General features: G+C 49.6%; 1 protein-coding gene across 2 annotated transcripts in view; it reads left to right on the top strand.

The window, feature by feature from the left end:
- UBTD1 (ubiquitin domain containing 1) overlaps positions 1–13,877 on the top strand; it is a 55,598-nt gene extending 41,721 nt beyond the window's left edge. For both annotated transcript variants that reach the window (XM_072805808.1, XM_072805809.1), the window contains 2 exons: positions 11,246–11,473; positions 12,761–13,877. In XM_072805808.1, coding sequence (XP_072661909.1) covers positions 11,246–11,473; positions 12,761–13,146 — 614 coding nt within the window. In that variant the 3' untranslated portion in view covers positions 13,147–13,877. The remainder of the gene's footprint in view (positions 1–11,245; positions 11,474–12,760) is intronic.
- The last annotated feature ends 1,292 nt before the right edge of the window (positions 13,878–15,169 follow it).

Raw genomic sequence — 15,169 nt, 5'->3', positions numbered from 1 at the left:
ACCAAAGACAGGCGCCAAACTGCTGAGCCACCCAGGGATCCCCAACATTTTAATATTCTAGTTGTAATTCTGCTTCCACTGGCAGTGGAGTGGTTTTATAGGCAGAATTCGCTTCCTACCCCTGCTGCGCACATGCGCATACACACACATACACATGTGCAAGAGCTGTGCGGTTTGGGACAGTTCACATCACCTGTCAGGGCCTGTCTCCTCGTCTATAAAGTGAAGAGGCAGGATCCCTGGGTGGCGCAGCGGTTTAGCGCCTGCCTTTGGCCCAGGGCGCGATCCTGGAGACCCGGGATCGAATCCCACATCGGGCTCCCGGTGCATGGAGCCTGCTTCTCCCTCTGCCTGTGTCTCTGCCTCTCTCTCACTGTGTGCCTATCATAAATAAATAAAAAATTAAAAAAAATGAAGAGGCTAGACTAACCAACTGTGAGGTCACTCCTGGCTTCAGAATGCTGCCATGCTCTGGGGCCCTGCCCTGGTACAGTGGCGTGTGTCTTGGTAAAGTACTTGATGCACTTGACACCCAGTGAGAGGGCGTCTCCGGTGTCAGAAGTCAGGCTGTGCCGTTCAGCCTCCAAGCACCTGGCTGCCGAGCCTGTGGGGACTCTCCCTGACAGCAGGGCTGTGGAAAGCACAGTGGCAGAGATGACCTGTCTCTCTTCCCTGGAGTCCTGAGGTAGCAAGAGGAGCTGGCCAGATACCAGAGACCTTTCTAGCAACCTCCGGAGAGTTTCTGTTTTATTTCTTAGCCACAGTCCTCCGTCTTCTGCCCCAGGAAAAATGCTCACCCTCTACTATGCAGGCACACAGGGAAGCAGGCACATGTTGAGCCCACTCTTTGTCCCTGTCAAACTTAACCTCATTTAACCCCTCTGTCCTCCTGCACCATGAGGTAGAGACCAGGAATTCACTGCAGCAGGATTTTTCAAAGTTTTCAAAATCACAGCAACTTTATGGGTGGGGGGGAAGGTAGTAACCTTTCATTCTCTTAATTGCATAGTGGTAATAAGCATTATTGACTTGGCATGATTGCTAATTACAGTAGTACTGCCTTTTAAGCATCGGGCAGAGTAGGATCTCTGATCCTCACAGCAGTCCTACGAGATGGAGGACTGCAGATGGGAACACCGAGTTTGGAATAGTGAGGTTGCCCTCCCCATTCTCACAAGGCAGTCAGTCCCTGAAACAACACCCCCGCCCCCGTATCTGAAGCTCCCATGTGAGTGAGTAGCCACATTGGAGAGAGAAGGTTTGTGAATGTGTCTCTTAAGTCATAATTACCTATAATCTAGGTTGCCAGAAAACACATGTAATCAAGGTCCCTTCTAGAGCTGGTAGCCCTGGAACCATTCACGTTCAGGCCAGGACTTCGGTGCACCCGCAGCAAACATCAATATGTGGTGAAGATAGGAATATATTCACTACAAGAAAGGAACTGGCTGGGGGTGAGGGGTGGGGGCTAGTGGTGGTTATTTTAAATTCCTATGAACCTAAAACAAGGAGAAGTATAGTGGTTTCCCAAATACTCGATGTTTAACTCCACCTGTGAATCCCAGCCGGCCTCAGAAAAAGAGCTGTTGGTTGTATGGCAGGTTAGATCCCAGAGTAGATCCTGAGGATTTGGGAGTTCTGTTTGTAGTTGAGATCAGACAGCCCAGAACTTTTCTACCAGGGAACTGGATGGGGGGGTGGGGGGGATGCCTGGTGGGAGTCAGCTCAGGTCAAGGGAAGAGTTGGTCAGTGCCTGGCTCTGCAACTTTCACCCTGCCTGGGGCCTGGGCTAGAGGCACGAGGCAGAGAGTAGATATGGACCCTGCTCCCCCTAAGTTTACCCCAGTAAATGTGTCTGTTGTGTGCAAGCACGGTGAAAGCGTATACTGTCTCCACAGTTATGTGTGCCCCCTTGTCCACACCCACTGCCCCAGCAGGGGGCCTCTGGGCAGGTTTATTTTTCTTGGCTGCACTTTTCTCTCTCCAGTTGCCAAGAAGGTTCCAGGCCCTCGCTGGGCATGGTTTCTGACATCCAGCCCATCTTCCTCCAGTGGGTTTCTTCTGTATATACCTCAGGAACTAGTCTGTTCCCTCCTGGATTCCCTCCATGCCTCCCCCCATTCTTCCTAACTCTCCTACTTACAGTAATTTCTTCCAGACAGCTCCATCTGCTCCCCCAACTCAGATCCTGCCTCTCCCCCCTTGAGTTCCCCCTACTTTTCCGAAACTGCCTTGCTCACTTCATTCACTCACTGGATAAACAGTTATTGTGAAGTGCTGCATGCCAGACCCTGGGTGGGCCCACAGACCCCAGAGAGAACCTGGAGGTGGTCCCAGCCTCAGGGGAGGACAAGCAGGATCATCACAGAGAATTGCAGTAGCCCTGTGCCCAGCGTCACCACAGAGCCTGGTACAGGGCTCCCAGAGAAGCCTTGATTCCTTCAGCCCTGCCCAGGACCACCTGGGACCAACAGGACCCAGGGGGTGATACCGTTTAGGAAGCCTGGTTTGTCACTTAGCAACTGTCTCCACCCCTTCCCCTTCCCTGAACCCTGGAGCTGGGTGTGAGGGAGGGATGGGGAAGAAGGCCCCAGCTACCAGAGCTGGGCCAGCACTTTCCCTTCGAAGGTTACTCTGGCTCAGCTCTGAGGGTCATCCTGGGCTAAGTCTAACTATAAATACCACGCTTCCTGAAGGGATTACCTGGGCTCCACTTCCCCCACCTGCACCCCTCCCCAGCTGGGCTGATCCTTCTTCTGGGGCCTGCTATTCTTTCTGACCCATGACCCCCTCCACCAGGTGCCACACTTCAGCCTCATCTCACCAGCCCCCTGCATCCCAGCTGTGCCTACCAGGGTGGGAGGGGAAGAAGAGATGTTCCAGTCTGCATCCTGACCAAAGGGCCTTTGCAGCCCAAGATGTTGGGACAGGCAGGCCTTTGTCCCTGCCTGGAGCCTCATCTCTCACACCAGCTAGAGCAAGCCCAGACTTGTCCCATAATCAGCACTCCTGGGAAGACACCGTGGGCTCTGTCCCCAGAGTAGGGGTCTGGGGATGGAGCTTGGTAACCATGTGGAATAGAGCTTGGGGATTGCTGATGGTATAAATAGGGCTGTCTCCTGGCTTGGGTGGACTGCCTGTTCTGGGAAATCTCTGGTTCCCTTGGCTGGCCTCAGATGTCGTGTCACTTCCCAGTGGCTCAGTTGTGCCAGTCTCCAAAGCCACAGTGAAGACCTCCTGAGGCATGATACCAAGAGGCAGAGGGACTGCCTAGCTTGTCTCTCGTGTAGACTTTTCTCCTGTTCCCTCCCACCTGCCCACAGGTGCTCTCAGCCGTGATTCCTCCACCAGGCTCCCGACCCCATTCACTGGGCGATTGTCAGCTCCATTTTCAACTCAGCAGACACTTGTCGAGAACTGGCACCAGGCCAGCATGCTGTGAGGCCATGGGGTGTTCAAAGGGAAGCCACCAGGAACCTGTCCTTCGATAGGTTCTCGAGACTCCCCTCTTTGGCATCGTCATTCTGAATTAAACAGTGTGAAGCAGGTGGTAGTAGTGCGCACACACACCCAGGCTCAGAGACACACACCAGCTCCAGGTAAATCGGAAAGGGCCTTTGGTTGTGCTCTCCAACTCTTTACAGTGCCCTCCCTTGGGGGTAGTATCACCAGACACCATTCATTATGGAGACCAAACCACAGGTCCACCATCATTATCCTCCCCCAATCCAGACCGCTGTGTCCTTCTGCTCTCTCTCCTCTTGCCTCTCCAAGTCTGGCGCTCAGCAGTGACTTCAGAGGTGATCCATTGAACTAACTTACATGAAGGTGTAGATGAGTGTGCCACTTCCACTTCTGTTCTCCTGTGTTTACAAGTGGAGTCCTTCTGTTGGAATCAAGTGTATACCCCAGCCCGGCCCCTATGTTTCTGAGTCCAGTGGGTCTGAAGTAAACCCTGGAGCCTGCCTTTCTAACCAGGCCTTCAGGAGATCTTAACACAGGTGGTATGTTGAACAGCCCGCTGAGACTCCAGCTTTGCCTCTGTACTCAAAAAACCTACATTCTCTGCTCAGTCACAGATATCTTGCTGTTTCCTGTCCACCATTATCACAGAAAGTCGTGGTTTTCATGGGCGTTTTGTACTTCCCCATGCTGGTGTGGACTTTGACTACAGAATGATCTTTTGTTGTTTGTTGTTGTTTTAAAGATTTTATTTGGGATGCCTTGGTGGCTCAGCGGTTGAACGTCTGCCTTTGGCTCAGGTCATGATCCTGGAGTCCCTGGATCCAGTCCCACATTGGGCTCCCTGCGTGGAGCCTGCTTCTCCCTCTGCCTGTGTCTCTGCCTCTCTCTCTCTGGGTGTGTCTCATGAATAAATAAAATCTTTTTTAAAAATCTTTTTAAAAATAAGTAAAATAAAGCATTTATTTATTTATTTATTTATTTGACACACAGAGGACAAGAAGGGGGAGTGGCAGGGAGAGGGAGAAGCAGGCTCCCTGCTGGGCTCAGAGCCCCACACAGGGCTCAGTCCCAGAACCCCAGGATCATGCCCTGAACCAAAGGCAGACACTTAACTGACTGAGCCACCCAGGTTCCCCGATCTTTTGTTGTTTTTTAAATTTCTCTTCTGTCTTCGTTAAAGATAAGGTCCATTTGTTTTACTCCGTCTTTGACCTGGAGCTTATTTAGGACAGGTAGAGACATAAGTAGAAGCCACTAGATGCTCCTGCTGTGGAAACCAGCAGCACCGGCTCTGCCCCTGGACAGTTACCCAGAGCTGCCAGTAACTAAAACCCTCGAGGTTGTGGCCCTTGGGCTTTGCAGCTCATCACCACTCCCAAAAACCCCTCACTCGGCTCCACAAACCCTTCCTACTTTTCTGTAGCTGCTCCCTGGAACTTTACATACCCTTTTTTCTTTGTTAACAACTTTCATTGTATTATTCTTATACCGAAGTCATAAATGCCTTTTAGGAAACTTGGAAAATATAAGCAAAAAAGTCTTTTTTTCACTAGTCATTGCCAATCAGCTCTAACCACTGTTACCATTTTGGTGTGAATCCTTCCATTCTTTTTAATATATATAATTTCACATACTTTTTTAGAAACAGGAGCTGGAGCACAGAACACTTGCTGTCCTATAACCTTTTTTCACTGTTTTGTGGACATTTCTCCACATTAGTCAGCATTACAGAGCGGCTGCCACAGATGCACAGATTTTATTTAGCCTTTCTCCTGCTGGCATACATTTAGTTTGTTTCTAGCTTTCCCTGTTTAAAATTGTGTCGAGTTAAACAGCTTCATAGATGAACCTTCGCCACATACTTGTAATTATTTTCTTAGCATACATTCTTGGAAACCGAATATCTGAGCCAAAAGAATGCACATTTTTTAGTTTTTTGGTACCATACCAAATGCCCTCCAGAAAGTTTGTACCAATTTGTGCAGCATATGAGAGTGTTCACACCCTTTCTACTGCCCAATGTTTTTGACTCAGCTAACTATAAAACATCGTGGTTTGTTGTTTTTTTTTTTTTTTTTTTAAGTAACTGAAATTAAAAATATTCATCAGTTTGCTTTTATGTTTGGATTAAAACCTTCTTTTTCGGTTTTTGTCTGTATCTTTGCCTAAATTATAAGCATCAGACTGTAGGGATCCAGACATTTTGGCATGTCTGTTACACATGCTTGCCTCCGGTCTGGAGAGTTTTGCTGGATATTTTTATGCTGTATTTGACTCAGTGTTGGAGGGAGCCAGCACCTGGCCCAGAGGTGCTGCGGCTGCCCTCTGCTGGCTCTGAAGTGCCATGATGGCTGCAAAGACAACTTGGCTCCTGTGCCCTTTCCTTATATCAACCTTCCCTATTCCCCGCACCACCCCCACTCCATTCTGATATTTTCTAGTGTCTTCCACCTGAAAGGGCCAGCATATAAGATGAGGAATTTTTAAACCATTGCATTCTGGGTGATTGCAGGTGCTGTTAATATTTGCGGATGCACACTTGCATTGTGTCCCATTTGTGGGTGGGTCTGTGATAACTGGAAAGCATTCTGCTGTCCACGTGCAGGGGAGGGGACTCTGAAAGCCAGATATGTGTGCAAAGGATCCCTCAGGTGATGACTTTGAAAAGGGGATATTTTTAGCTTAGGAGACAGTGAGAGGCATGTGTACGTGGTTATACCTTAGGAGTCCTGAGGTCACAGTCCAACCTCAATTGTCAGGAATAGAGCCAAAACCTAACCACTTAATGGGACAGAAGTTAGGGGGTTCTGAGCAGGAACAACAGATGCCCTGAAGCTTAGTCTCTTTCTTCTTTGGGAAGCCTCTTTCTTAAAACTGGATGCTCTCGATTTCAAAAGTACTGACAGGCTTTCTCAACCTCAGCAGATTAGGAGCCCATTAGCTGGGCCTGACCTCTACCTATAGGAGCCACAGGTAGGCAGGGACTAGTAAGAAGTGACATCTGGCCAAGAGGAAGGAGACAGGAAAACTATAGAAATCAGCTCAAGAAGTTTGAGACGTCTGGGTGGCTCAGCTGTTGAGCAACTGCCTTTGGCCCAGGGCGTGATCCTGCGGTCCAGGGATCGAGTCCCACATCAGGCTCCCTGCATGGAGCCTGCTTCTCCCTCTGCTTGTGTCTCTGCCTCTCTCTCTGTCTTTCATGAATAAATAAATAAAATCTTAAAAAAAAAAAAAAGAAAAAGACAAGTCACCGAGTGGAGGGGCAGAAGCCCCACATGGCCCACAGGTCCCTGAGGGTGTCACTTAATGACTGTGAACCCTGGTTGATCAGAGTTATTGCTAAAGGACCAGAGAGAGAAGGGGTCAGAAATCATGAAGCAGAGCTATTTCTTTGATCCAGTTAAAAAAACCCCTCTGAGGGATCCCTGGGTGGCACAGCGGTTTGGCGCCTGCCTTTGGCCCAGGGCACGATCCTGGAGACCCGGGATCGAATCCCACGTCGGGCTCCGGGTGCATGGAGCCTGCTTCTCCCTCTGCCTGTGTCTCTGCCTCTCTCTCTCTCTCTGAGTGACTATCATAAATAAATTAAAAAATAAAAAATTAAAAAATTAAAAAATTAAAAAAAAAACAACCCTCTGGACCAAACTTTCACAGAAAACATCCAGACAGAACTATAATCTGTCTCCCCACTGTGTCCTTTCTCTTCCACGCTTAAGCCCCTGATTGATCTGGTTTTAATATTTGTGGCTGGTGTGAGGTAAGGATTCTGTTTTGTGTTTTCCTATATGGAGAGCCTGTAGCCCTAACAGCATTTATCAGTAGTCCCTTGTGAAGAAAAATCTTGAGGCGCCTGGGTAGCTCAGTCAGTTAAGCATCTGCCTTCAGCTCAGGTCATGATCTCAGGGTCCTGGAATCAAGCCCTGTGTCAGGCTCCCTGCTCAGCAGAGAGCCTGCTTCTCCCTCTGCCCCTCCCCCACTCGCTCATGCTCTCTCTCTCTCTCTCTCTACCTCAAATAAATAAATAAAACCATTTAAAAAAAAGAAAAAAAAAAAGAAAAACCTCCTGTGTTTCTCCTCTACTGATCACACAGAATGCTTCTGACGCCAGTTTTATGGGTATTTTTCCCACACCAATTCTCCCAATTTTCTGTGGATGCTAACTGGTATCCTACAATTCTATTCAATTCTGATGCCACCTGGAATTAGTGCACGTGTTAAGGGTTCATGCCCCAAGACTGCCCCAGCTTCCAGTTTCGAGTAGTGAGTACCCAGGTTACCCACAACTTCTGTCCAACTTGGCTACAAATCAGAGGTTCCCATGACCTCCCCTTGGGTTCAGTAATCTGCTAGAGTAGCTCAACAATACCTAGGAAAACAGTTTACTTACTATTGCTGATTTATTACAAAGGACATTTTAAAGGATACAAATAAATAGCCAGATGAAGAGATCCTATGAGGGGACATTTGAAAGTGTCCCAAGCACAGGAGCTTTTGTCCCAGACTTGGGGTGTGCTACCCTTCCAGCACATGGATATGCTTACCAACCTGGAAGCTCTCCAAGCCTCATACTTTGGGGATTTTTGTGGAGGTTTCATCACATAGGTATGACCAGTTATTAACTCAGTTTACAGTTCCTCTCTCCTAACCAGAGAATGGGGGACAGGGCTAAAAGTTCCAAGCTTTTCTTAGAGCCCACCAAGAGCCACCTCATTAGAATGAAAGACACTTGAATCACCCAGGAAGTTCCAAGGGGTTTGGGAACTCTATATCAGACATCCCTATCACTCAGGAAATTATAAGAGTTTTAGTAGCTGTGTATCAGGAACCAGATCAAAGACCAAATATTATCAGAAACCAGGGGCAGAGGCCAGTGTGTGTATATATATATATATATTTCACGTCCATCTTACATGCACACACCATCTGCAATGTTCCTGCTCATTTTAGTCATGTTTCTGTATATGCTGGGTCTATTTCTGGGCTCTCTGTTCTGTGCCATCAGCCCATTTATCTGTCCCTGTTCTAGGACTGCACTCACTATAGCTTTATAATCCGTGTTGGTAATGGTAGTGCAGGTTCTCCCACTCATCCTGCTCTGGGGTGGTTTTGTTCTTCTATATAAACTTTAGACTTGCCAAGTTCCTGGAGGGGAGAGGAAAAAAGCTTCCCAGTTAGGAATCTTAGTGAAATTGCATTAAATCTATAGGTCAGTTTAGAGGAAAATAGACATTTTTATGATCTCTTTGAATATTGTTTCGCCCCCTTCTAACTGTTGTATCCTTCTGGAAATTCTGACTTAAAATGTTAGACCCTTTTTTTTCTCCCCAAGATTTTGTTTATTTATTTAAGAGAGAGAGACAGAGCTGGTGAAAGAGAGCAAGAGCAGGGAGGAGAGTGAGAAGTAGGCTCCCCACCCAGCAGGGAGCTTGATGCAAGGCTTCATTCATCCCAGGACTCTGGGATCATGACCCGAGCCCAAGGCAGACTCTCAATGGACTGAGCCACCCAGGTGCCCCAAAGTTAGACCCTTTAAGTTTCGGTTAGTATGTTTTTCATTTTTAGAAGTCCTGTATGGTTCTTTTAATTTCTCCTTGGTCATTTTTTATAAATCTATTTTTTCCTTGTTCATATTGTTAAGACTCACTTATTTCTTAAACTTGGTATTTTGTAATCTGTGTCTGATAAACCCCATATCTGAAATCTTTGTCCGTCTGATTCTTCCGTCTGCTGTTTTTTCTGGCTCTGGCTCATACTGCCGGTTTCCTTGTATGTTGTGCTTAAAAAAAAAAAAAAAAAAAAAAAAAACCTCTGACCTTATCATTTATTTTCCTTGGAACTTTATCCTGGGAATTCTTTGAGGCCTGGTTTAAAGTTGTTTTCCCACAAAGAGGATTTGCATTTCTTTCTGCTAACCCAGGAGCCCTTTAAATTAAATGTCTGACTTTGAGAGTTTGCTGCCTGCACTGGTGGCAAACCTGCAGGAGGTCCACTGTGGATTCTGTCTTGATCTAAGGTGGGACCTCACTCTTTCACTTACTGTGTGACCTCAGGCGAGTCATTTGATCTCTCTGCCTGTCCCATCATCTGGGGGAAACTATAAACCTTTAGGGCCTAAGGCTAATTGCGAAGCTAAAATGGGACAATGTATATAAGTACAGTGCTTGCAGGGTGTTCTTTCCCACAATTGGTAGGCAGTGGATGTCATTGTGTTCCCCTGAGGAGCCCCCTCTCCTGCCCCATCCAGACAAGGCAGCCTTGGGGCTGACCTCAGCTTTGGTTCTGCCTCTTGCCTGTAGAATCTGAATTCTAGGGGGAGCTGAGGGCTTGAGACCTTTCTCCTGTGGCAAATTCTGCGTTCAGCTTTGAAAGGACTGAGCCTCATAGAGCCTTTGAGAGATGTTTCTGGCCTCCATCTTAACTTGTCTTGGAAGTCATTTGGGGCCACGTAACAAGAAAAATGACATTTAGCAGAATTGTTTTCATCTTCAGATGCCACAGGGGTTTTTTGGTTGCCTGCTTATGGTTTTTTCAAAAAAATATTTTTTGTAACTATGTGGTAGACAATTCATTAATGACAGACATTGCAGTTTATCATGTTTAATCATGGGAATATACATTGACAGTAATGTAAGTATAGAAAGAAACATATTGGCATTAAAAAAAATGCGAAGTCCTTTCTGTAACAAGGAATATAAACAAATAAATGTAATAGTCTGAGCTTAGCTAGGGCACCCGGGTGGTTGGTTCAGCATCCTCTGACACGTGATTTCAGCCCAGGTCATGACCTCAGGGTGGTAAGATCAAGCCCTGCTTTGGGCTCTGTGCTCAGCAGGGAGTTTGCCTGGGATGCTCTCTCCCTCTGCCCACCTTCCCACCTGCACCCCTGCTCGTGCAGGTGCACACTCAATCTCTATCAAATAAATAAATAAGTCTTTTTAAAAAATGATATGAACTCAACCATATTGAGAGAAATGGGGGAAAGGAAATCTGTTTCCGTGTCAATGGTGGTTATTTCTGAAGAGTGGAGTTCTTTTCTTTTCTTTTCTTTTCTTTTCTTTTCTTTTCTTTTCTTTTCTTTTCTTTTTTTTTATTCATGAGAGATGGGGAGAGAGAGAGAGGCAGAGACACCAGCAGAGGGAGAAGCAGGCTCTATACAGGGAGCCTGACGTGGATCTCGATCCTGGGACGCTAGGATCACACCCTGGGCCGAAGGCAGATGCTAAACTGCTGAGCCACCCAGGGATCCCCAAGAGTAGAGTTCTTGAGTCATTTCTTCCCCAGTGGCAGCATGGCACAGACAGCAGTGAGAGGGTGGGCTTAGCATTTAGAAAGTCTTGTGTGAGATCCCTACCCGTGTGGCCTCAGGCAAATGATAGGCTCTTCAGGTCTCAGTTTGCCCATCTGCTGGGTTTTGCGTACGAGATGAACAGCAGTGGGTTTAAAGTGCTTGCCCTGCCCTATGAATGACCACCATTATTCTCACACATTGACATTTTTGCCAGATTTTTAAGAATAGTGAACGTGTACTCCTTCATAATCAAGGAAAGAGGCAATATATGCAGTGTTGACAAAAATAGTTTACGTTCCCAGGCTGGGTGTGTGCAGTCTCCAGACTCTTCCTTGATGCCAGAAAGGCCCCCAAGACCTGAATATTTAGGAGCCACTGCTGGGAAGGGGAAGGATGGGGGAAGGGGGGGTGCTGGCAGGGAAGGGGTGGGAGAGAGGGCTGACCACAGCCTGGCTTTAGAGGCGCTCAGCCTGTCCCTTCCATCCTGCTCAGGGCGCAATGAGCCCCTGAAGAAGGAACGACTGAAGTGGAAGAGTGACTACCCCATGACTGACGGGCAGCTGCGGAGCAAACGGGATGAGTTCTGGGACACAGCACCTGCCTTTGAGGGCCGCAAGGAGATCTGGGACGCCCTCAAGGCCGCCGCCTATGCAGCTGAGGCCAACGACCACGAGCTGGCTCAGGCCATCCTGGACGGAGCCAGCATCACCCTGCCTCATGGTGAGTGGGAGCCACCAGGCTGCTCAGGGTGGAAGAAAGCCAGTGGCCAACCACACATAGGGAGTTTTTATCCAAGCTGCTAGGTGGCCAGAGTGGCATTTGCATGTTCATTTAGGCAGCCCTTACTGACCAGGGGTGGGGGCACAAACGAAAATGAGACACAGTCCCTGCTCGTGTAGTGAAGGGATAGAAAGACACCAGCCAACATCAAAGCAAGCTAGATGACAGCAAGATAGAGTTGCTCAGGGTACTTTGGGATCACAGAACATCTGAGGTACTAACCTTCTGTTGGATGTTATGTGTTGGACACTGAGCTAGAAGCTTCTACTATATTATCACATTTAAGTTCATAACAGCCTCATGGGGCCGTGTAAAGTAGAGAATAACAGTGGAAGTCTAGAATCACAGACCTGGGTTGTAACAAATGTCTCTGTTTTTGGTGGTGTGCCCCTGAGCAGGGAGCTTCTCGATTTTAAAGTCTCAGGAACTTACAGCTGTAAAGTGGGGATACCCACCTCATAGGATGGTTTTGAGGACTCAGCAAGATATGCAAAACATCCTTTAGCCAAGTCCCAGCACTTAGTAGGTGCTCAAGACACAATAAATATACTACTATATGCAATACATAGTACAGGAAGGAAACTGGGGCCCACCAGGGGATAAGCCATGAAGAGCGGGGCCCGTGCTTTCTATTCACCTTTGTAACCCCAGCACCAAGCCCATATGTTCAGGAGAGACTTGTTGAATGAACAAATGGAACGTTTCATAGTTTGCCAGCATTGAACAAGCCAGTACCTGGTAAAGCCAAGATGCCAGCCCACATCCTCCCGATTTTACCTTGAACTCCCAGCTCTCTGTCCCAGAGACACCTGACTGTAGGGTGGGTTTGGGGACTGTGGGATGGCCAGAACAGGTGTATTACTTTGCTTGGGTTGCTATTACAAAATATCACAGATTGGGTACCTTATTAAACAACAGATTTATTTCTCATAGTTGTGGAGGCTGGGAAGCCCAAGATCTAGGTGCTAGCTGATTTGTTTTTTGGTGAGGGCTCTCTTCTTGGCTTGTAGATGGCCACCTGCTTGCTATGGCCTCGCATGGTGGGGAGAGAATGTGCCTCGGTGTCTCTTCCTATAAAGACACTAATCCTATTGGATTGGTGCTCCTCCCCAACGTGAGCTTATTTAACCTTAATTACTCCCACATGGGCCCCTGTCTCCAAATTACAGCGACGTTGGGGGTCCCGGGGGTCCCAAGCAGACTCTGACTGGCCCGGTCCTCACACAGGCACCCTCTGTGAATGCTACGACGAGCTGGGCAATCGCTACCAGCTGCCCATCTACTGCCTGTCGCCGCCCGTGAACCTGCTGCTGGAGCACACTGAGGAGGAGAGCCTGGAGCCGCCAGAGCCCACGCCCAGCGTGCGCCGCGAGTTCCCCCTGAAGGTGCGCCTTTCCACGGGCAAGGACGTGAGGCTCAGCGCCAGCCTGCCTGACACAGTGGGGCAGCTGAAGAGGCAGCTGCACACCCAAGAGGGCATTGAGCCGTCCTGGCAACGGTGGTTCTTCTCCGGGAAGCTGCTCACAGACCGCACGCGACTCCAGGAAACCAAGATCCAGAAAGATTTTGTTATCCAGGTCATCATCAACCAGCCCCCGCCGCCCCAGGACTGATGAGCCCGCGGACCCCTGGGAAGAGAGGCCATGGAGGGCTCTGTGGGGCTGAGAGGCCCTCCTGGCTGAGCACTAGGTCCCCCCCCACCCTGCTGCTGCCTCCGAGTGCTGTTACTTTCTTCAGGGGCGCCTCCTGCCGTGTGGTTGCTGAGCAAGCCATGAAGGGACCCTGCCTCCCAGGGGCACTGTGGGCCACCAGTGCCCGCACCCAGGAGGCAGTGCTGCCACACACAGGCTTTGCCAACTTGGTCAGAGAAAAGGCACTCTGGGGCTTTCCACCCTGCCTCTCTCCCGCAGCAGGCTCGAGCCACAAGGGCCAGCCCGGAGGCCCCTGGAGCCCAGATCTGTCTGTCATCTGGTGCTGCCGGCTGTGCTCACTCCGGTTTTCTGCTCAGGGTCTGAAGCAGCTGCTGTCCCCTACCCCTGCCCCCCACTCCCTGACTCTGCCCTGGGCCCGGTGCCAGTCCCCTGGAGGGGAGGGAATGGCTCGTGAGCCCCAGGGGCAGGGAGCCCGAGGCCGGCCTCTGCCTCTCCCTGCCCCCCAGCACAATTGGCAGAGATGAGGTGGGCGTGTGGCTGGACGGCTGTGCTGTTGTGGCGGGGGTCTGCACAGGGCCATCTCCTGGCTGTAACCCAAGCGGTGGGGGGGTCTGCAGCCTGGTCATGGCCCACAACAGGTCCCTGTGTACAGACATATCTGCATATTTATCAATAAAGCCTTTTGCTCCTTCCTTCTCTCTTGCCAAGCTTTGACTTTGCGTTCCCCGGAAGCTCCGTGGAGCCCCAGAGCCAGTTCTGGTGTGGGAGCAGGTCATAGCAGAGAATTCAGGGAAGCCTCGAATTACGAGTATCCCAAGCCCTGTGCTCTTACAGGTCCTCAGAAGAAACACTTAATCCCTGAGCCCACTTTGCTTATCCTTGATGTAGAGACGATGCTGCTTGTCCTGTCTCTTCCCTCAGTTGCTGGGAGGATTAAATGGAATAACAGATGCGAAAGTGCTTTGAAAGTAGAGGCAGCATCTCAGGAAGGTGGCCTTAGTAATCTGCTGGTCTGCTCGCGTAGCAGGAGGGGGCTGGCCGCCTGCTCCAGCCCCTGAGCCCGGCCCTCAGGACTTGAGGTGTGTGCCAAAATCCTGGAGATGCTGTGCCGCACCCTCGGTGATGTGAAAGGAAAATCTCAGACAAATTTAGACTACTAGCATGTGTCAGCTTACCAGCAAGGGAACGAGAAAGAAAAAGGTTCTGACTTCCTTTGGGAAAAGTGTGCATATCATCATCCTAGGGGGACCTCTGATAAGGTGGTTTAGCCACACGAGGCACATGAGCATTACAGAATTGCAGAGCTGTGGCGTCTGTGGCTCATTGGCACGTTAAACCTGGGTCATGACGACCCAGGGCTCCCTCCCACAATTCTAGGTGTGGAGTTGAGCAAGTTCAAGTCTGCTTTTTCTCGATTGAGAGTATTTTCCTTCTCAGCGAGCGTGGCCAGACCCCAGTCAGGGTGGCCTGACAAGGAAACCAGGAGGAAAGGATCAGGAGCTGGTGTCCCTGTCACCTGGGCTCAGCACTGCACTCTGGTGGCTTTAAGGTGGCTTCCTGACACCCTTCTTGAAGCAAGAACTTTTTAACTTTTGGAGAGGCTTCGTGAGACAGACAGGTGGGTCAAGGTTTGTCAGAGGCTAATGGACATGCAGCCACATACAGCGATGCCTCGCTAGGGGGCGTTGCGGGACCCTGGAGAGGCAAAGGCCTGCGTGAGCTGCAGGCTAAGAGGGAGGCACCTGCTCTTACTCCTGCCCACCACCTTCGCACTTCAGCCCAGACATAGCAGTGTCTGCCCCATTCCCGAGCAAGCAGGGCCTGTTCACAGGATAGCTGGGGACGCAGCCCCACAGTTGACTTTCAGTTCCCCTCACTGGCACTGGTTAGGCAGTTTCCAGGCGTCCAGCAGGTGGCACTACCATCAGGGTTGGGGGCAGCCAGTGTGTCCTTTGTGCAGTCCAGCTGCCGCGGCTAAGGCCCA

The sequence above is a fragment of the Canis lupus genome, chromosome 29 (assembly GCF_048164855.1).
Source record: "Canis lupus baileyi chromosome 29, mCanLup2.hap1, whole genome shotgun sequence".
NCBI lineage: Eukaryota > Metazoa > Chordata > Mammalia > Carnivora > Canidae > Canis > Canis lupus.
The sequence above is the reverse complement of the archived record's forward strand: the minus strand, read 5'-3'. Positions and strand labels throughout refer to the sequence as shown.